The following is a 21,540-nucleotide window of genomic DNA, read 5'->3' as shown; positions in this document are numbered from 1 at the left end:
CTTCCCGGAACCCTCTCCCATGCATTGGACCAAATAGAAACAATAAAGCTTTTTGCAAGGGGGTGGGAGGGGCGTTCAATGGTTGGAGCGTCGTCCTGTCGTACACCAAAAAGGTCCCAGGTTCTATTGCTGGCCAGGGCACATATCTAGGTTATGGGTTTGATCCTGCTTGGGGCATGTACAGCAGGCAACCAATCCATGTTTCTCTCACTCTTTCTCTCCTTCCCCTTCCACCCTCTCTAAAAAGCAATGGGGGGAAAAATATCCTAGGTGAGAACTGACACACCAAAAAAAAGATTGCTCTTGTGAAAAATTGATGGGTGTTTGTATTTTCATCCACTCCGTGTATTCTGAGAATGGTGAGTTTTCTGATTCTGGATTCGCAAGGATAAACAATGGGTGTGGGAGGGGAGGGGGAGAAAAGGAGGCACCACACACAGAAAGCTGGTTGAACACGGATGTTTATTAGAGCAGAAGAGAAGGAGGAGATAGGTGACCACACACCTCCAGGGCCCCAGGCGGTGCTCCACGCTGCCAAACTAGACCTCCGGAAGGCCCCAGGCTCTGCAGGCCCAGCTCCCTCTGCCCCAGGGAGGCCCTGGTGCTGCCCACCCTTCCAGCTGGAGGAAGCCCCTGGGGCAGGGGGGTAGGGCGAGGGGTCACTTTAAGCAGTGGTCTCGGTGAGTAATGCAGATTAATAAAATGAAGCAGCACACGCGTTTGCCATCGATCCCCACGGCCATCTCTGCCGTGGCCACGGGTCATAAGGTCTGATCGACATCCGTTTCCGCAGCTGAAAGAAATAAATGCAAGGAGGAGCCTCCTCCCGTTCCGCCATTCTCCAGGTCCGTGTTATCAGAGGGCTCCCTGGGAAAGAACGGGAAGACACAGTGAGCATGATGCTGATGGGGATGGAGGGCGAGGAGGGGCGGGGAGGAGGAGAGAGTGGGATTTAGAAGGAGGGTGGGATGGCTGTCCTTCCTGAGCCCCTCCTGGGACATGCCAGGCAGCCTGCTTTCCAAGCACTGACTTTCTCAGGCTCAGAACCAGATCCACCACGTGAGGGAGGAGCTCTCACTGTCCTGTTTCACAGGTGAGGAGCCTGATAGAGCCTCGGGGCAGTTTTCCCCAAGTGGAGTCTCGATCTGAATGCTCTTGGCCTCCTGATTCCAAGCTGACCGGTGCCTCCAGCATCCTCGCCCGCCCTCGTGTCAATGGAGCTGTTAGGAGGGGGGCCTCTGCGGAATCCTGTTTTCAGGAGCCACCCACCCCCACTCCAGCTCACCAGCACGGCCTGTCCTACCCGGAGGCAGAGGTCTCAGTGGCCCCTCCGAGGGTGCTGCCCTGGGGCTCACTCACCCCCAAACCCCTCCTCTTGCCTGGCCTGCGCAGCAGTAATAGGTGCCTCCAATCGTGGAGGCACTGACTGGGTGCCAGGCCCCATAGGTATCGTCATTGCCCCCATTTACAGGTGCAGAAATGGAGGCTCAGAGAGGCTAGGCCACTGGTCCAAGGCCACAGAGCGGAAACATGGAAAGCGGAACCCAAGTCTGCCGGGTTCAGAGTCTGAGCTCCTAACTGCTCCCGGCTGTGTTTTCTGGAAGAAGCCAAGCTCGGACTTCGGGTGCCGGAGGCCCAGGGTCTCTGTGCAAGGGGAGGAGCAGGCTCCAGAGGCTGCAGGAGCCGGAACAGGGAGGCCTCCCCCGGCGCTCAAAAGCAGAACCTCTGTGCCATTCCCAGCAGACGCTCCTCTGTCTGTTAAAGCCCCTCAGAGGGACTCCATGTCACGCACACACACACACACACACACACACACACACACACAGGACCCCTCACTGCCGTCCACATCAAGTGTACAGAACTGGAGTGGTCAGAAGGCTGACATACCAACCACCACCCAGCACCAGGCAGTAGCTTACTCAGGCTCAGTGAGGCCCTCTATAAAACTGGATTGAAATGCACACCCTGGCTGAAACCGGTTTTGCTCAGTGGATAGAGCATCGGCCTGTGGACTGAAGGGTCCCAGGTTTAATTACAGTCAAATGCATATACCTTGGTTGCGGGCACATCCCCGGTGGGGGGGGGGGGGGTGTAGGAGGCAGCTGATCCATGTTTCTCTCTCATCAATGTTTCTAACTCTCTATCCCTCTCTCTTCCTCTCTGTAAAACATCAATAAAATATATATTTTTTTAAAACAGAAGATACAATTATTTTTTTAAAATGCACACCCTGAAAGGACACAGGAGTCTTAAGGGGATCAAATGAGAGAACGTGGGTGAGAGCACCCCCGCAATTACAGAGAGCGATGCTCGGAAGGGCGTGTCCCGGAGCCCAATCCCAGTAGCACAAAATTACCACAAAGACACAGGCCCTCTTAACCATAACCAGAGGGGACGGTCTGCCCCACTGCACCCTGCTCGGCTCTGTCCGCACAAGTGACCGAGGAGGAATGGCATTCACCAGGCTTAACCTCCGAAGGGATTTGCTACTTTATCTAATAGGATTCGGGAAGGGGGAAGGGGATGGATATAGACAGTGAGGGAAGAAACCACAGGCTCAGTAGGAACCCGGTGCAGGATGGGGTGGGGGGCGGAGGTGGGGGCAGCCCTGATCAGGGGAACAGAAGACTAAGCCCAGAGGAAGAGGGAAGACGAGCCAGGCACAGTCCCAGCCTGGAGGACTATGGGAAGGCAGGAAAGGAATTGCTGATCCTGGTGACAGCGGTGAGGATGCTGACGATGGGTGTCATTGGCTGAGCCCAAGGATGCTGCCCCCACCTGGACAGACCCAAGCCCCAACAAACCACGCCTGTCCGATTTGTATTCTGGAATGACCTTTTCTGGACAGCAAATAGGGTCACGTCCATCCCCTATTTGGGATCTCTTGGTGAGCTGATCGGGGCCAGGACCCCTCGCACCCTGGCTGCCCCCTATCTCCCCGGCCCCGCTCTTTCAACATGACCGGCTAACGGCTGTTTCCCTGGTGTGTGCTCTGGGGGGCCTCTGAGCCCGTGCACGGCAGTCACCCTGAAACAGAAGGCCCGAGGGAACCCACCTACCGGAGCGGACGCCGAGCCCCTTACACGGGGTGGACCAGGTTCCTGTCGCAGTGCGGCTTGCAGTGCGGGTTCAGCCAGTGCTCCAGGAACTGCTCCTCGGCGCGGTGCTCCAGGCGGAGCAGGTGGTGCATGTACTCCTGTCAGAACAAACCCCCCGGGAAGAGAGCCTTTGTCCAGGTGACCGCGAGCTGCGGATGCTCGGGGCGGCTGTGGTCCTGAGACAGGAAGCCGCCAGGCCGAGGGAGGAGAGACCGCCACCTCCAGGCCTCTGTGGAGACCACGGACCCACTCGGTGGGCAAAAGGAGGAATTCTGACAGCCCTAAGTGCTGAGAGGGTGTGTATCCGAGGGAACGCGTCTACACTGATGGGGGGTAACATGGACCAGCCACTGGACCTCACTCCCCGTTCACACCCCGGCCCTGTGCTCCTCAGACGCTATCTGTCGTCAGGATGGTCTGGAGGGCTGGTGAAAACACGGGCTGCTGGGCTTCGCCCCCAGAGATTCTATTTCAGAGGGTCTGAGGCCGCAGAATTTGCATTTCTAACAAGTTCCAAGCCTGTGCTGATGCCGCTGATCGCTTCGAGGCCAGAGAAACTCTTAAATCAAGAGCTGTGCAGAAGGTTGTGCACAGCAGCAGTAAGTCTGTAGCAGCAAAACACTGGAAACATGCCAAATACCACTGACGAGAGAATGGATAAATAAATTAAAGTAGGGTTTCAACATGGAATATTGTTCAGCAGTGTTGTATATACCTAGAAATCCATTTAGCTACATACAACAACATAGATGAGTCCTCGAAATAGCACGTTGAGGAAAAACACACACACACACACAGCAAAGCCAGTAGGGCATTTATAATGTGGGACCATTTTTATAAACCTCAAGACATACACAATAATAGATTAGTTATGGCTGCATGCATTTGTGATAAAAATCATCTTTTTTTTTTTTAACGCAAGGGATAACCACAAGGAAGCTGAATTTGCTGTACTACTGTGTTTCCCCGAAAATAAGACATTCTCCAAAAATAAGACATAGCGCATGGAAAGATAAGACATCCCTTAAAAATAAGACCTAGCGCAACTTTGGGAGAAAAAATTAATATAAGACACTATCTTATTTTCGGAGGAACAGGGTACCTTATTATCAAATAAAACAGGCTTTGCCCTCATTGGTGTGGCTCAGTTGGTTGGATGTCATCCTGTGTACACCGAAAGGTTGCCGGTTCAATTCCCAGTCAGGGCACTTGCCTGGGTTTCGGGTTCAATCCCCTGTAGAGGGCATGCAGGAGGCAGCTGATTAATATTTTGCTCTGCACATTGATGTTTCTCTCTCTCTCCCTCTCTCTCTTCCTCTCTCGAAAAATCGTTTAAAATACATTTTTTTAAAATATTTTTAAAAAAGAAAAATAAATAAGAACTGTTTAATGGCGGTGCAAATAAATGAATGATAAGGTGTCTAATTTTCCTGAATTGTTTTTTCCTTCCCCTAGAACCCATGCAGTTTGAATTGTTTTGGTTATCATGGATGTTTTTATTTAACTCATTGAAATGCACCCCATGTCCTGTGGGCAGGACACCTCTGGGGCAGCCAAGGTGGGAGTGGATGGTGAGAAGGCTCCTCATGGAACCCAGCACTGATACCCCGGGAGCGTGCTGAATGAGGTTGTGAGTTTTGGACTGAATTCTGCCCTGTCCTGCCCTCTCTGGGGAATGTTTGGCCAGAAGAATAATAAGTGGGAGGAACAGGAAGGCACTGTGGAGTCTTGTAAATAAGGAACAAAGACTTCCCAACACATAGCTTTGCTTATTCAGCTATTCACTGTCAGCAGTGGGCTGAAGGAACCCATGTTACCTGGTTGCTGGGCAATGTGGTGGAGAGGCTAAGAAGTCTGGGTCAGCGTCTGGTTCAAAGCCAGACTCTGTCAACGTTGCTTTACTCCAGACTCAATTTGTCCATCTGCAAAATGGGGGAGACACTAGCACTTATTTCACTGAGTTGCCAGGATTCAATTAAATTATAAAGTTCTGTACCAAATACCCCTTTTTGCCCCTCTAAACCTGTATCACCCCTCCTTCACATGGCCCTGAGCAGGGAGCGACCTACCTGGATGAACTGCAAGCACAGACGCCCTTGTCCAGGGGCTTCCCGTGGGTATGACGTAGGGGAAAGAGGAGAGAGGCTGGGTGTTTGTTCCTGGTCCCTCCCCGAGGAGTCACAGAAGGCTGGCTGCCTCCCTCTCCTGAAGACCCATCTCCTCAAAGGCTACACTCTCCAAGCCTGGAACCATAACTTTCCCTTCCCCCTTCAGGACTAAGGGCTATTAGCCCTGGATCCGTGATCATCTCTTGTTGGTTTTACCTTAATCCTGGGACAGCTTTGCAACAAGTCTCTTTGTTAAGCTCTCGGGTGATTCTGGTAACTATTAGATGAGAAAGACCCGAGTATGTCTCGAGGTTGTGCATTAAGCATCTCTCCCATGAGCCAGTCCACAGGAAACTTGCAATAAATGCCAGCTGAATGCAAGACTGAAGCAGAGGGTCTCAACATGTGCTCCCCCTGGGGGTCTGTGAGGTCAAAACTATTTTTAGAACAATACTAAGACATGACTTAGTTGCCTTCTGATCGTGTGCATGGATGGATAAAACTGGTGCCCTAGCAGAAGTCAAGGCGGTGGCTCCCACTATCCTAGAAGTTATTGTGCCCTCTCTGGTAGCTCAATTGGTTAGAGCAACATCCCAATAGGCCAAGGTTATGGGTTCAATCCTCCCTCAGGGCACATACAAGTATCAACCAATGAATATATAAATAAGTACAACAAATCAATGTGTCTCTCTTTAAAAAATCAATAAAACATAAATTAAAGTTGTGTCCTTCACCATCACACACTCACAGTTTAAAATCTATGTATATATAAAAGCCTAAGTGACAAGTTACCAGTTGCTATGATGCACATTGACCACCAGGGTGCAGACACTCAATGCAGGAGCTGCCCTGTGGTGGTCAGTGTGCTCCTATAGCCAACCTCCCAGCCCCAAAAGGGGGTCCACTGCCCAACCTCCCACGGTCTCTCCTCCGAGCGGCTGCCCCCTCCACAGAGGCCCCAATTGGGGGAGTGGCCAGCCAACCTCCTGTGGTCCCTCTCCCCAGCCGCCAACTTCCTGTGGTCCCTCCCCACCAGCCAGCCAGCCCTCCAATACACCTCAATCACCTGCCAGGCTGAGGGAGACCCCACCCATGCACAAATTCGTGCACCAAGCCTCTAGTAGATAAATAAATGTAAAATGTTCTTCAAATGTCAGTTTCATTGAACCAAGTCATGATACAGCAGGAAGCATGCAGGCTGCATAGCCAATGGTCTTCATGGGGAAAAGCACTTGGATGATTGTTGGTGTCAAGGATTGAACTAGCAGTGTTTTGTGTGCTTGTTTGGCAGACATCTTCTCGAAAATGAAGAAAGTGAGCTTGTTCCTTCAAGAAAAGCTATAGACAGGACTTATCACAAAATGATAAGCATGGATACACCTTTTATTTTATTTTTTAATATACTTTTATTGACTTCAGAGAGGAAAGGAGAGGGAGAGGAAGAAAGAAACATCAATGATGAGAGAGAATCATCAGTCGGCTGCCTCCAGCACACTCCCTATTAGGGATTGAGCCACAACCTGGGCAGGTGCCCTGACCAGGAATCGAACCGTCACCTCCTGGTTCATAGGTCAATGCTCAATCACTGAGCCATGCCAATTGGGCTATACACTTTTTGTAAGTATACCTTCATTTGCCTTCTTACTCATTTAATTCTGGTCCCACTCGGCCCACATCCACCTGCCTTTTTTATAGCAATGACCAAAGTACCTAGTGCGTGGCACATAATAGGACCTCAATAAAACTTACTGGAGAAATATTAAATAAAAAAAGTGAGTGAGTGAATTAATTAATTGACTGTTCTTTCTCCATAATCTTAGCAAATCCTCTTTGGAAGGACCCCCCAACATCTGTGTCAATCGGCTCATTGCAATAGCCCAGTCCAAATGTACTTATGTATTTCACACTCCTGAGTAGCAGCTGAAATCATAGTTGCAGAAAAACAACCAAAACACACAGAGAGAGAGAGGAAGAGAGAGAGAAACGAGCACTGGTTTCCATGACAGTTCACTATTTATTTAAAATGTTAGGAAAATAAATATGCCACAAAGGCCTACAAGCAATCATTAGTCAAAGATGAAAAGCCCAACTGCAAATCTGCTGAAAACCACAAATTCAACAATTGTGTTGGCTGAGTTAGAAATGACCCGACATTAATGATCATCTCAAATGTTCCTGGATCAAGAAAGAAGAGCTAGATGGAAAATAAATTTTAATTTCTTTTTAGATTCCTTTCTTCGAGGGGGAAAAAAAATTTTAGAACAAAGCAAAAACCAATATCTGTTGCTTCATGGTCAATGCCAAGAGTAATAATGGAAGTAAGTAATTTAACCGTAATTAAAGCAGAGATTGAAAGTGGTCCCTTTTTATGGCACTGGAGTGGTGTGATAATGAAATTATGTACTTGCCCGGCTGGTATTGCTCAGTGGTTGAGCGTCAAGCTATGAACCAAGAGGTCACTGTTTGATTCCCGGTCAGGGCACATGCCTTAATGGTGGGCTCAATTCCCAGCGGGGGGGTGCTATGCAGGAGGCAGCCAATCAAAGATTCTCTCTCGTCATTGATGTTTCTATCTCTCCCTCTCCGTTCCTCTCTGAATTAAATAAAAATATATTTTAAAATAAAATAAAATATCCACCAGAACCTGATCTAAGCTGAGAATCATAAACAGTTCATCTATTAAAGAGCAAACCGGTTTGGCTCAGTGGATAGAGCGTAGGCCTGCGGACAGAAAGATCCCAGGTTCGATTCCGGTCAAGGGCATGTACATTGGTTGCGGGCACATCTCCAGTAGGGGGTGTGCAGGAGGCAGCCGGTTGATGTTTCTCTCTCATCGATGTTTCTAGCTCTCTATCCCTCTCTCCCTTCCTCTCTGTAAAAAATCAATAAAATATATTTTTAAAAATAAATAAAGAGCAAACGGTTCTCAAGAAGACAAAATCCTTCCTCGGACGTTTGCATGGAACTGAAGGCCCAGCAGCGTGTGGATGAGTTATTCTGCTCATCGGGGAAAGCAGGTGCTCACTGGGACAGAGGGTGGCTCTGAAGTTACCTTCACCGCGACACCTGCAGGCCTGCTCAGCCCTGAAAGGAGGCAGGTCAGTGATGCGCACAATGTACTGATCTCAGTCACTCCGATCTGGTCTTTGAGATCACGGGGAACAAAAGGGTAATGGAGTGACTGTACACATGTGTCAAGGGCTGAACATGAAAGAGTAATTCACAAAGGCTCCGTACAATAAAGCTAATATGATTTATACTTGCCCAACGAGAACATTCCTTAAAGGAAGACAGGCCAAAATGGAAAGCCTATTCCCAGGATGCACAAGTGCTTTCGAAAGACATAATTTTAGCTGAGATGTCATCCTTTTGAAGAATTTCCATGCTTCACCCCAGCAGTTGGCAAATAATTTCTTCCCTAAAAATTTGAGACGGTTATGAGAAATGTAATGAATTTGAGGGAGGCGATAGAAGAGATTTCTAGGAAACAGTCTCCAGGTTCTGCAGTAGAGTTATGTCCTGTCAAACGTCTCCCCAGGAGAGAAGCAAGGAAAGGAATGGAAATAAGTATAATGAGCATTTAGTAAATGTCAAATATTGTGCTTGGTGCTGGGGACCCAGAAGTGCGAGAAACAGTCCATCTGCTCAAGTAGTTTAGAGCAGACGAGGAGGAGAGACAGATTTTTTTCAAAGTGAAAAACAGCAATCTTGTGCTGTGAGTTGATGCCACAGGGATGCTCTGATTTACGGCAGGAGGGCGGGGGCATCATGAAGGCCTCTCGAAAAAGGCATTATTGAAGGTGAGTCTCTACAAATGAAGAAGAGTGAGCCAGGTAAACAGGAGCGGAAGAAACGGGCACAAAGGCAGGTTTGCAAGCGAAGCACTCCAAACACACCTAGTTTCCTCAATGTGATAATATACTTAACATTCAACTAATTGTATTTCTAGACCTTTTCCTAGACATGTACAATTATGCAGATGTACCTATAAAATACATAGTATTGTTTTATGTGTGAGTATTAGGAGCCAGAGGAGAGAGGGAGGTGACATTGAAAATAAAGAGGAAGAACTAATGGGAAAAGGTATTGCAAGCAAAGAGAATCATTTGTGGCCCGGCCGGCTAGCATGGTGCAGGGGTTGGGCATCAACCTATGAACCAGGAGGTCACAGTTCGATTCCCAGTCGGGGTTCATGCCTGGGTTTCTGGCTTGATCTCCAGTGTGGGGTGTGCAAGAGGCAGCCAATCAATGATACCCTCTCATCATTGATGTTTCTGTCTCTCTCGCCCTCTCCTTTCCTCTCTGAAATCAATCAAAAAAAATTTTTTTAAAGGGAATCATTTGTGAAAAGATGCTGAGATCAGAGATAGAAGATGCTGAGTGCAGAGAGGAGGGCCTAGTTGAAAACCAGTGAGAAGTTCTGGGTGGTTGGAGCATAAATTTCCCAGAGTTCTGGGCTGGGCCCACATTTGAAACAGCAAGAGTTTAGACTAAAATTCTGAAAATTAAACATAAGCACAGTCATGACTGAGAAAATGTTCAGGGAACGCTCAGAATATTTTTCCACCTTCCTCCCTCTAAACACACACCCAGCCCTTCTTTCCACGCAGCTCTGTCTCCATCTATTTTTCCCCCGGCAATGTTTTCCCTCCATTAGGATCTTCAGCCTTCGTTACACACGATGTCTTCATTAAACCCGTGTAGTGAGTCCTAAATCAGAACCTCAAAGTGACTGAGCTGAACCCTACATGTCCCCAGCTGGGATGTCCCAATGGAATATCCAGAATGGGCCCATCCCATTCCTATGATGTCGAGTCCCCTAGACCCCAAATCTCTGAAGACTTGGGGCCATGTTTCTCCTGAATTCGTCTCATAGTCCGTTTCTCCACCACCACAGCTTCCAACTCAAGTGCTTTCCTTCAATTTTCTTCAGCCACCTTCACCCACACACACCGACCACCTCTCATTCCTCTGAAGAACCACTAGCACAGGTTGCTGCGTCTAGCAGACTTTTCCTCAGATTTGCGGGTTGCAGAAAACAACCTCAAACTCAATGTCAGGTGTTGCCATAAAGTCAATGGATCAGCTGCTTCCTATCACCGGGAATTTCTCAGGAGTGTGCCTGTGAGCCGCTACTCTCCCACCTGCCTCTTTTTCTCTCTGACCCCTCCTCCTGCCCCCCACCACTGGACTTCCCAGCCTCTTCCTCTCAACTGCTTTCTTCCCCAGATCACGTCTCCCTGTTGGTTTCTCTCCCCATCCCCACTGCGGCCTTCCCTTCCTCCATCAAGGGTGCAAGCCAGCCCTTCTTCCCAAATGCAGGGCAGCCCCTGCCCTTCCCCATAGCGTTCTGTCCTTCCCACCACGCGCTCAGAAAAGAGCGCCCGCTGCCGTGCATCAGCGAAATACATTTGGTCCAGCCAGTCCCAGCCCTGAACCCGCTTCTGGAAACCCTACCACCCACACCTCAGAGGCCAACACCTGCCCGCATTTATTTTTATTTTTTTATTTTATATATATATTTTATTGATTTTTTACAGAGAGGAAGAGAGAGGGATAGGGAGTTAGAAACATTGATGAGAGAGAATCATCAATCAGCTGCCTCTTGCACACCCCCTACTGGGGATGTGCCCGCAACCAAGGTACATGCCCTTGACCGGAATCGAACCCGGGACCTTTCAGTCCACAGGCTGACGCTCTATCCACTGAGCCAATCCGGTTTCAGCTACCTGCCCACGTTTAAACCAAGTGTCAACATGCTGAACACGGCTTAGCAGATGCTCTTGGGGTGAGACTACTGCGCATCTTCACACTTGTCTTCCTTTTGAATTAGTTCCTGATACCTCCCCAGAGCCCGGTGTGTTCACCCTCATCTGCGGCCTCTTCCTCTCAAGAAGGGCTTTGTTTTGCACAGTCCTTCAGAGGGAAGCAGCAAAATTAAATTACCCAGCTCGTCATCTCTCGGTAATTTCAAAGTTAGCGGTGAGCACACGAGTCTCCGGGCTCAGCTCCCAAGGGCACACGCCGTCCCCAGAGATCACTTCCTCTGCGGGTTTGTCCCGGCCCACCTGTCTGTCTCCTGGGCACCATGGCAAGGAGGTGCAATCGCTGGTCCAAAAACGTCATGCCCCATTTCCCTGAATGGGCACGCGAAGGCCAGGCTGTGTCCTGAGACTCTAACAGGCTCCCGAAAGCCAGCTCCAATCACGTCACCCTCCGCTCAGAGCCCTTGGACAGGTCCGCTGTGCCAGTCAGGCCTTCCAACCTGGCTCTCAGAGGACCTCTGTGGCCACCGCCCGTCCTTCCACGTAGCCCAGATACCAGAGTCAAGGTCAAAAGTGGAAGACAGGGAAGGTGGGGCTGGCAGGTAGCACTGCCACGAGGGCTCATGTCCTAAGACACAGGGACCAAGGAGTTAGGAGCCTAGGGCCCCCTGATTCGCGGGGAACCACCTCTTCCTGCCTTTGCCAGGTGGAGCCCCGAGGACCCCCAAGCCAGGCATCCTGCTCACCCCCAGGCCCGCCCCCCTCCAAACCCTCTTCCCCATGCTTGACCCCCACCATCTTTTGGTTCCTCCTAAATCTCCCCGCATTCCTTCGTAGCCCCTTCGGATTCCTCTCACCCTGTCCAACTCTGAGCACTGAGTCCTTAGACTTCAATCCAGAGTCCTCTCTTCTAATTGCTTCCCAAACCATCTGTCTAAAGCCCCAATCTGGCCAAAGCTGGTTTGGCTCAGTGGATAGTGTCGGTCTTGGGACTGAAGGGTCCCGGGTTCGATTCCGGTCAGGAATGGTTGCGGGCGCATCCCCACCTGGAAAATCCTCCACCATCCTCCACTGAACACAAGACAAAGTCTAACGCGCCCTTGAAGGGAATCGAACTAATTTGGGCGACTGATTGCATTTTGAATACTGGGTGAGCAGGAGGCACAGAAGCTGGCCCCTCCGGAGGAGAGGGGGCAAGGGTGGGAGGTGAGGCCACCTGACACCTGACTCTGGGTCTAACAGAACCTGCATCCTGCAGACCCCGCTGGGCTGGGGCCAGCACGCATTCTGATTTCCTACTGAAGGAACGTATGGATGGACGGATGGCACTCTCCCTCTGCGCAGCCCGAGCCCAACACTCACCCGCATGGGCTCGTCCGGGAAGCCGGGCTTGCTCGGCCGGTCCTGGCGCCTGGACCTCAGGAGCTGCTTGGCCTCCTTTTCCGGCAGAATCGGGGAGGCCCCTGGAAGAGTCAGGACAGGGCCTTAGGGACTCTCGGGGGCACACGAGTTCACAGTGCAAGGCAAACAATTAGCAAGTTCAGTGTCAGGCAAAACACAAAAGTTCTTTCACAGGGGCCTGTCCCAGGGGACGCGGCATTCCGGGCGGCTCGGAGAGGAATTCTAAACGGTTTCCAATACGGCTGCCTCCGAGCCAGCCCTGCAAGCTTAGGCATCTTTACCGATTGCAATGGCCCGTTCCTTCTTAAGTGGTGATAATGACATGGTTTTGAAGACGTCTTCTCTCCAGTTCTCCAGTCAATGTGTTTCTCGTCCCGTAGGTTTGCCTTGTGGGATTTTTTTTTTTTTTTAATCCTCAATACACTAAACCAAGTTAAAGCTGTTATTGGAAAATACCCCGTGACAACAAGATTATGTTCAACTCAGTCATCAGGCATGGTCCCTCAAAGAAGATATTATGATAATAAAAATTATTATATTATGTTTTCGTAAACACACACAAACTCTAAAGGGCATCATCAGATAAAAGTTACCGAATTTTGTGATCTCATATGAACTCTAAAAGAAGGCATACTCAAAGATTTATCAGCTTTCTTGAGAATCAGTATTCAAATACATCTAAATATTTAAAACAAAATGTATCCCTAAGGATACCAATTCTGGGAGCCTGCTCTTAAAAAAACAAAACACTGAGTTACTATCCATTAATATGTACTTATACAAACAATACACATCTTATTTGAAATGAAGAAGAAGAAAAATATCTGAAAAACATAAACTGGACTTATTTCAGTTTATCACACCTGCCTAGAAATAGGCTGAGTGTCTGCAGTGAATGCTCACCTGAGGAGGTCAGGAAGGTGAGAAAGAGCACAAACACAAAGAACGTCTTCATCCTGCCTCGTTCCCCACTCCGCCTGCTCAGAATGAGTCGCACCCCGTGAGCCAGCCTATTTGAAGGAAGCCGGGTCTGGCCCCAGGCGTGTTTATGCTTTGACTGGCAGCGCTGACCAGTGTGATGCTAAGTGCATCTGACCCTGAGTTTTTAATATGACCAGGAAAATATCCTCCTCTGAATGCTCATCCTGAGGCAGGAAGTTATCCGTCCGTAATAGGACTTGCAGAGCTTGAATTCGAGAAAGCAGCATGCGACATGCGTGTCACTTCCACAGATCTGTGTTCCTCATCCAGGAGTTTTGAGTTTTCACCTGCAGCTTCAGGATATGTGCCTGTTTCACAGAGAATGAAGCATCTCTGACATCTGCGTATCTTAGGGCATTTTTTCCAAAGCCCCTTCGCCAATCTAATTTGATTTTCCCAGTCATTTCAGAGGCAGGCAGGGACATTAGCAAGGGGCGCCATGAGGATGAAAATTGTTTTGCTGACTTTGGAGCCAGAAAGACCAAGATGCGTGTCCTGGCCTCACCTCTCTCTTGAAATGTACCCTTCGGTAAGTCACCTTTCCTGAACGTGTTTCCCCTCCAGTAAAAAGGAGTGACGGTCCCTATCTGGTGGGATGCGATTAGGAGGGAGATGAACCACATGGCAGCTAGTACTACTCACCATTCTCCATCTCCCTTTCACATAAAGGAAGTGAGGTTCAGACAGGTGAAACCATATCCAGGTGCGCACATTATGGATGCTGAAATAGAGCCTCGTGCAATATTCTGTCATAAAACTGTAAGTAGCCATATACCATGCCATTTATTTTTTTAAAGACAATAAAAATCTCAATTAGCTAAAGTCCTTTCAATTTAAATTACCTACTACCCAGCCAGTGTGGCTCAGTGGTTGAACGTCAACCCATGAACCAAGAGGTCACTGGTTTGATTCCTGGTTAGGGCACATACCCGGGTTATGGGCTCAATCCTCAGTGGGGGGTTAAGGGGGAGAGAGGGGAGTTTGCAGAAGGCAGCCAATCGATGATGTTTCTCTCTCATTGAAGTTGCCAGCTATCCCTCTTCCTTACTCTTTCTCTAAAAATCAATAAAATATTTTTTTAAAAATAAATTGCCTAACAATATCACATAAAAGAATTATTAAATGTATTACAAAACTATGCCTGGACAGTATGTGACTTTTCGGGGGATAAAATTCTCAATTCACAGCAGTGACCTGATGGTTCCGTGGTTACCTTGCCAGCTCAAAAGAAAACAATCCTCTCTCGGTATTGTCTGAATTTATGCTAATGCTGTGTAACTGATATGAAATCCAAATGTTCTGCCCACTCTGTTGATATAGAGGTAGTCTGAAGAGCTTGGAAGCAAGAAAAAAAAAAATCATACATTGTTAGCCAAGTTGCCTTGTATGTTAATTTGCCCAAAATTAGATGTTTGGTTTTATGTATTCTGTGGCTATTAATGTTTTTCTGTGTTTACACAGTTTTCAAAATTAAACATCTTGGTTTTTTTAATGTACATTGTCAACTTGTTGGGGTGTTTTTTTTTCCCTCCTTGTGAATGGATCAAACACTAACTGGATCGTCTTATCAAATAAACATCATTTTGTAAACCAGAAAAAACAGCTTAGATGTAACTAGAAATTTCTAGTGTCCAATGTAATTTTACTACAAAGTGTTTTTTTTCACTCAGTATCTTTTGTTTATATCAACGCGGTCCAATAAAAACGTAATGTGATCAGATGGAAGCCACATGTGTAGTTCACATTTTTCTAGTAGCCACATTTTTTTTAAGTAAAATAACACATGAAACTTTTTCTATTATGTTTTATTTCACATGAAATATCCAAAATATTCTTATTTCAACGTGTAATTAAGATCAACAAATTATAAATGAGTTATTTTACTTTCTTTTTTTTGTAGCATGTCTTCATAATCTGGTATGTATTCCACACTTACATACTTCACATGCTCAGTGGCCACATATGGCTCACTGCTACCACACTAACCAGCACGGGCCTAGACTTTGTAACCTGTATGAATGTCTGCTGTGCTGAAACTAACTTAAGAGAATGTTAAATGCAAACTATAATTGAAAAAGGAAATAAAAGTTTTAATGAGAAAAATTAATCTTACATGTTTAAAAAATAAGAAAATAGCCCTACCCGGTTTGGCTCAGTGGATAGAGCGTCGGCCTGTGGACTGAGGGTTCTCAGATTCAATTCCGGCCAAGGGCACATGCCTGGGTTGTAGGCTCGATCCCCAATAGGGGGCGTGCAGGCAGCAGCCGATCAATGATTCTCTCTCATCATTGATATTTCTATCTCTCTATCCCTCTCCCTTACTCTCTGAAATCAATTTAAAAATATTTTTTTTAAAAATAAGAAAATAAAAGTTATGAATTAGTTCATCTTGGAATTTTCCAGTTAATATATCGGGACCACTATTGGCTATAGGTAACAAACTTCAGAAAACAAAACTGCCAATAAGGAGGCAGTATTGTACTAATTTTGTGAGTAAACCTACTGAAGGCAACAGGAACCAAAGTGTAGTCAAATGGACAAAAGATGTTTGTTGTTGTTTTTTGCTAAAGTTTGAAATGCCTTATTTGTCAGAACGAGGTTTACTAGTCAATCTCCTTTGTATATTACATTTACTTACATTTGTTGAATAAAAACTATTTTGAAGAGATAGAAAAGAGTCCTTCTTTATTTTCTCACAAAATCAGAATCCTTACTGAGCCCCACAAGACCCTGTATTGAAAGAGGCCCTGCTTTGGGCAATGGGTGCAAGATGGTGTGTGCAGATGATGTTTTGTTGAGTTGTACACCTGAAATCTGTATGGTTTTACAAACCAATGTCACCCCAATAAATTATTTAATAAAAAAAAAATAGGAGCTGTGTCACCTGTGCCTGCTGCCTTTCCCAACCCCATTCAGATAACTCCCCTCCAGCTCACGCCAATCTAGTCACACTTAGTTACTCTCAACCTAGCAAGTTCTTTTCCACCTCAGGACCTTTGCACATGCTCTTCCTCTCTCTGGATCCTTCTCATCCTTCAGGTATCAGTTTGAAATGTCTCTTGCTTAGGCAAGCCTGCCTTTACCAGCCGACTCAATGAAAGTTCCCTACCCCACCCCACCACCATTACTATCTCACAGCACTCACCACAATGTGTGAATATTGTCTTTATTTGTATATTTTTTTAAATTTGTCTCTTTGACTGGACTGTAAACTCTAAGTAAGATTCAATTACTTTCCTAATTTGAAAAAAAGAAGGAACCTCTCGTGAACTGGAGAGGTAGAACTGGAGAAAGTCAGGGGCCTGTATTCCACCCTGGGATTATGGATCAAGGTCTCTAGGGAAGACCTTTGGGTGTGATACTGGCAGGGCCATTCAAATGCCAATCAGCCGGGCCCCTGAGGGACACCGCTCCAAAGGGGGAGGGGAGTGCTATGGAAAAACTGAAAAAGCAAAGTCACCTTGTTGTGATGTCCCTCTGGTGGGGAGAATTCTCTTCCACCCCTCCTCTTCCTCCCAGGAAAAGCAGCAGCAGCCAGATCAATCAGGTGAGTCAGTAGGGCTCACAGCAGAAGATGCAATTTCCCAAAAAATCCACAAGGTGGCAGAGTAAAAGAGCAGAACCAGGGACAACCAAGACCAAGAAACTCAAGGCCACTAAGGTTAACTATCCTCAAAGTTGCCTGCAAAATCCCTGAGAATCTACTGGGTGTAGAAGGAGAGAGTGCTACGGTGCCTAAGACTATTTTCCTATGATTTTAATTAACTTGAAGATCGTCGTCAGATGCTCAGGCCTGCACTACCCACGTGACACTTGAGAAAAGGTAAAGGAAGAATGCTACCATCCGTATTCACAGCACCCTAACATAACTAATCTCTTCCCTTGTGTGGATTCCCGTATTTTTTAACTATCCTAAACAGTGATAGAGTTGACATCAAGCTCGTGGCATTGCTGGACTGAATACCGTTTTAGAAGAATAAGATGTGATTTCAAATTCTTCATAGATAGATAGATAGATAGATAGATATAGATATAATTGATTTTTTACAGAGAGAAAGGAAGAGGGATAGAGACCTAGAAACATCAATGAAAGAGAAACATGGACCAGCTGCCTCTTGCACACCCCCTACCGGGGATGTGTCCACAACCAAGGTACATGCCCTTGACCGGAATCGAACCCAGGACCGTTCAGTCCGCAGGCCGACACTCTATCCACTGAGCCAATTGGTTTCGGCATGATTTCAAATTCCGTGAGCTAAAGAAACTTCAAGGACAAGGGAACATCTTTTTTTAACTAGAGAAAGATGTTGAATCTGTCCCAAGAGACTTATAATGTGTCCAGAGTCAATTAAATCAATTCTAACATCCCTTTACGTAGTTGTTTTTGTCTTTTTTTTTTAATTGTCTGACTCTCCCATGAGCATAGAAACTCTATATGTTTACAAGGTACATCTAATTTCTTTATAGTTTTTAATAATAGTACCTCCATAAATTGCATGCTCACACCTACACCCATTAATTTACAAGCATACTGTGTGGGCAGCTGTGGTAGATTGAATCATTAGCATCCATTCACCACCACCTCTGCATACCCATGCTGTCTGCCACATGACTTGGCAGTCCTGCCCCTTGACCTTGGGCTCCACCAAGTGACTTGCTTTGGATAATGGGAGGGTAGCAGACTGGCACAGACAGTCTGCTGAAGGGGTATGAAGTCTATCTGCCCTCCTATAGCGCTGCCATTGCTACCCAAAGAGCTCCCCCAGGTAGCTACTGCCCCTTCAAGCTGAGCCTCAGAATTTTTTTTAATTTTTTTATATTTTATTGATTCTTTACAGAGAGAAAGAGAGGAATAGAGAGTAAGAAACATTGATGAGAGAGAAACATCAATCAGCTGCCTCCTGCACACCCCCCACTGGGGATGTGCCCGCAACCAAGGCACATGCCCTTGGCCGGAATCGAACGTGGGACTTTTCAGTCCGCAGACCGATGTTCTATCCACTGAGCCAAACCGGTTTCAGCTGAGCCTCAGAATTGACTCACAAGGAAAGCACCTGAGCAAGGAACCAGGTCTACACAACGTGCAGCTTACAGGGGACCCTCTCAAGCCAGCCCAGCCTAGCTCAGTGGACCCCTGGCTACCACAGCCTGAAGTAGAGCGACCACCAGCCTGCAGATCCTGGGATTAAAAGATTGTTATTCTAAGCCACTGGGTCTAGGAGTGGTTTGTTACACAGCAGTACCCTGACCACAGCTGACTGACACGGGGTTCTGCTGGGACGGTGAGTGTGTCCAAATCTGGAGCTGTGGCATCTAAGTTAATCACAGGGTCCTGAGGGAAGCTTCCTTCTAAAGGGAATACACGCCCTGACAGGTTTGGCTCAGTGGATAGAGCATCAGCCTGGGACTGACGGGTCCCGGGTTCGATTCCGGTCAGGGGCATGTACCTTGGTTTCAGGCACAGCCCCAGTGGGGGGTGCACAGGATGCAACTGATCGATGTTTCTCTCCCATATAGATGTTTAGATGTTTATATATATATATATATATATATATATATATATATATATATATATATATCCCTCCCTTCCTCTCTGTAAAAAATCAATTATATATATATATATATATATATATATATATATATATATTTTTTTTTTTTTTTTAAGTGAATACACATCTACCCCAGAGGTCGTGTGGTATAATGGTCAAGGTTATGGGCTACTGAGTCACCAATGGACCTGGGCTTGCTTGCATCCTGGCTCTGATATTTATTACCTGTGTTACACTGAAGCTGTGACATTGGGCAAACTATCCGAATCACTGTTTTCTCATCTATAAAGAAAAGAATAGTAATCCTCATAAAACTTACCCCATGGGATTTTGAGACTTAAGAGAGAGAAAGCATGCGTGAAGCATTTGACAGAATTGATAAGGGTCTAACCCTTGGAAATCACTCTTGTTGCTATTATTATCATTCCTTCTTCTCTTTGTGAAATCACCCTTATGTATACGTGCATACCCACCCCATTCTCAGACACGTGACAGAAAGTCCGTAAACATCTTTGTAATGACCAAATGATTAATCGCATACATATTAAGATATATAATTTCACATGTTGCTGAAATACAAATGCATCTGTATTTGCAAAGAAAGTGCGGGCCCTTCTGAATAGGAGTGGATCTCCCCCCCCCCCCCCCCCCCCCCCCCGTCCCCCCTTGGTATCCACACCCCGTGCCCTTCGGTTCTCTTTCCCTTTCCGTGCCCTAAGCGTGCTACACAAACACGCACTTTCCTGTTTGGAGCGGCGACACAATGGCAAGATGGTTTGGCCTCGCACGGGGGCCTTTCCGCCTTCGGCATGCTTCCCCAAGGGGCTATCATTTCTGCTCGGGGCCAGGACATTGGCCTCAACTTGAGCTGCCCAGCAGGTAAGGAGAGCCAAGGTCAGCAGCAGGCTCCTGACGGCCAGTGCCAGGCGGCCCTCCAACCTAAACGGGAATGACAGGGGCACTGGCAAAGGTGTAGGAGTGGGAAGTGGCACACATACACACCCTACGGGAGGGGGGCCTGGGCGGAATCGTTGGTGAAACCACCTCGAAGGCTACTGTCATATTGCATTTCATTCTGGAAGAGTGCTGGGCCTTTAAGTGGGAGAGAACAGCTCTGGTTCTTCAGGGGAAAAGTACTGAAATCTGTGTTGTTTTTCTCTGTGGGAGCTCAGTTGCGATAAGCTCCCGTGAGATAAGAGAAAGTCTAGCAACGGCCCTCAAACCTTCAGGGGCATCAGAGCCACCTGGAGGCTCACGAGACATCTGAGAAAGCCTTGGAAGCGGAGAATGAAGACAAAAGGGACCAAAGAAAAAGGCAAACTGGGGCAGAGATGATGCAGGCCGACAGGCAAACCACCACCACCACCACCACCAATATCCTCTGAGGGATCTTTTTTCTTTTTTTTTCCTCTCACAAAATGTAAACAGGATGCTGTAAAAAGGAATATTCACAAAACAAATCAACACAGAATTTTTTCAAAATTAGAAGCCATAATATAAATTAAAAACTAAATTAAAAGATTCACGGAAATTTTTTAGGAAAATAGAGCAAAGGGGAGAACAAGAGAGAGCTGTTAAACAAAAAAAAACAAAACAAAAAAGAAATAAGGAAAACAAAATTTTTAAAGAGTACCTTTATCCAAATGAGTTGAAAACTTATGTCCACCCAAAAACTCTGCACACCGATGCCTACAGCAGTTTATTCATAATTGCCAAAACTCAGCAGCAACCAAGATGTCCCTCGGTAGGTGGATAGATCAACAGGCAAATCCAGACAATGGAATAGTATTCGGCACTTAGAAAGAAATGAGCTACCAACCCCTGAAAAGGCATGGCGGAACCTTGCATACATATTACTCAGTGAGAGAAGCCCATCTGAGAGGGCTACATCTGTGTGATTTCAACGAGACGATATGCTGGAAAAGACAAAACGAGTGAGACAGTAAAAAGACCAGCGGTTGCCAGGGGTTAGAAGGGAGGTGAGGATGAAAAGCTGGAGCCCAGAGGGTGTTTAGGGCAGTGAATCCCTTAAGCATCGCACTGGCATGGTGGGTGCTTTTGTCCAAATCCACAGAACGCACAGCGCCAAGAGTGCTTTGGGTGACGATTGGGGGTCCAGGAAGGTTCCGCAGATGTGGCAATGTGCCTGTGGTGCCCCGAGGTGATGGCTGAGAGGCTGTGCATGTGTGGGGACAGGGGATGTACGGGAACTCTGTACTTTCTACTCCATTTCACTGTGAACCTAAACTGCTCTGAAAATAAAGTTTATATTTTTTTAAAAGGGAGTAGAGAGGGCTGTCTAGGTTTCATGTTCCAACAACAGAAGTATCAAAAAAGAGGAACACAGACAACAGCAAGGAGGGAGTCAACAAAGAATTGTAGAACTGAAAGACGTGATCTGCTGGACCGGGAGGACCCAGCAAACCTAGCAACGTAGAGGAAGGCAGGTTCACCTTTGTGGACTGTCAGAACACCAGAGGAAAAGAGAAGATTCTACAAGCTTCCAGAGAGCAAAAACCAGTCCCACTCAAGGGACCAGGGATAAGAATAACCTCAGACATCTCTTCAGCGACACCAAGAGCAGCAGAAATGGAACAATGTGAACGTTCAATGACATGCAGTATTATAATCATTGCCA

The 21,540-nt window shown here is 47.1% G+C and overlaps 1 protein-coding gene across 2 annotated transcripts in view; it reads right to left on the bottom strand.

Annotated features, from left to right (window-relative positions):
• Nucleotides 1–443: 443 nt before the first annotated feature.
• Nucleotides 444–21,540, bottom strand: part of CUNH17orf67 (chromosome unknown C17orf67 homolog) — a 26,493-nt gene continuing 5,396 nt past the window's right edge. The window contains exons 3-6 of one of the 2 annotated variants that reach the window (XM_036454203.2): nucleotides 19,128–19,184; nucleotides 12,334–12,434; nucleotides 3,060–3,196; nucleotides 444–867 (exon numbers count right to left, since the gene is read on the bottom strand). In XM_036454203.2, coding sequence (XP_036310096.1) covers nucleotides 3,080–3,196; nucleotides 12,334–12,434; nucleotides 19,128–19,152 — 243 coding nt within the window. In that variant the 5' untranslated portion in view covers nucleotides 19,153–19,184 and the 3' untranslated portion in view covers nucleotides 444–867; nucleotides 3,060–3,079. Of the gene's footprint in view, nucleotides 870–3,059; nucleotides 3,197–12,333; nucleotides 12,435–13,275; nucleotides 13,440–19,127; nucleotides 19,185–21,540 lie in introns of those variants that run through there. The other variant, XM_045587344.1, reaches the window with a different exon arrangement.

This window comes from Pipistrellus kuhlii, unplaced genomic scaffold (assembly GCF_014108245.1).
Source record: "Pipistrellus kuhlii isolate mPipKuh1 unplaced genomic scaffold, mPipKuh1.p scaffold_m20_p_28, whole genome shotgun sequence".
Taxonomy (NCBI): domain Eukaryota; kingdom Metazoa; phylum Chordata; class Mammalia; order Chiroptera; family Vespertilionidae; genus Pipistrellus; species Pipistrellus kuhlii.
The sequence above is the reverse complement of the archived record's forward strand: the minus strand, read 5'-3'. Positions and strand labels throughout refer to the sequence as shown.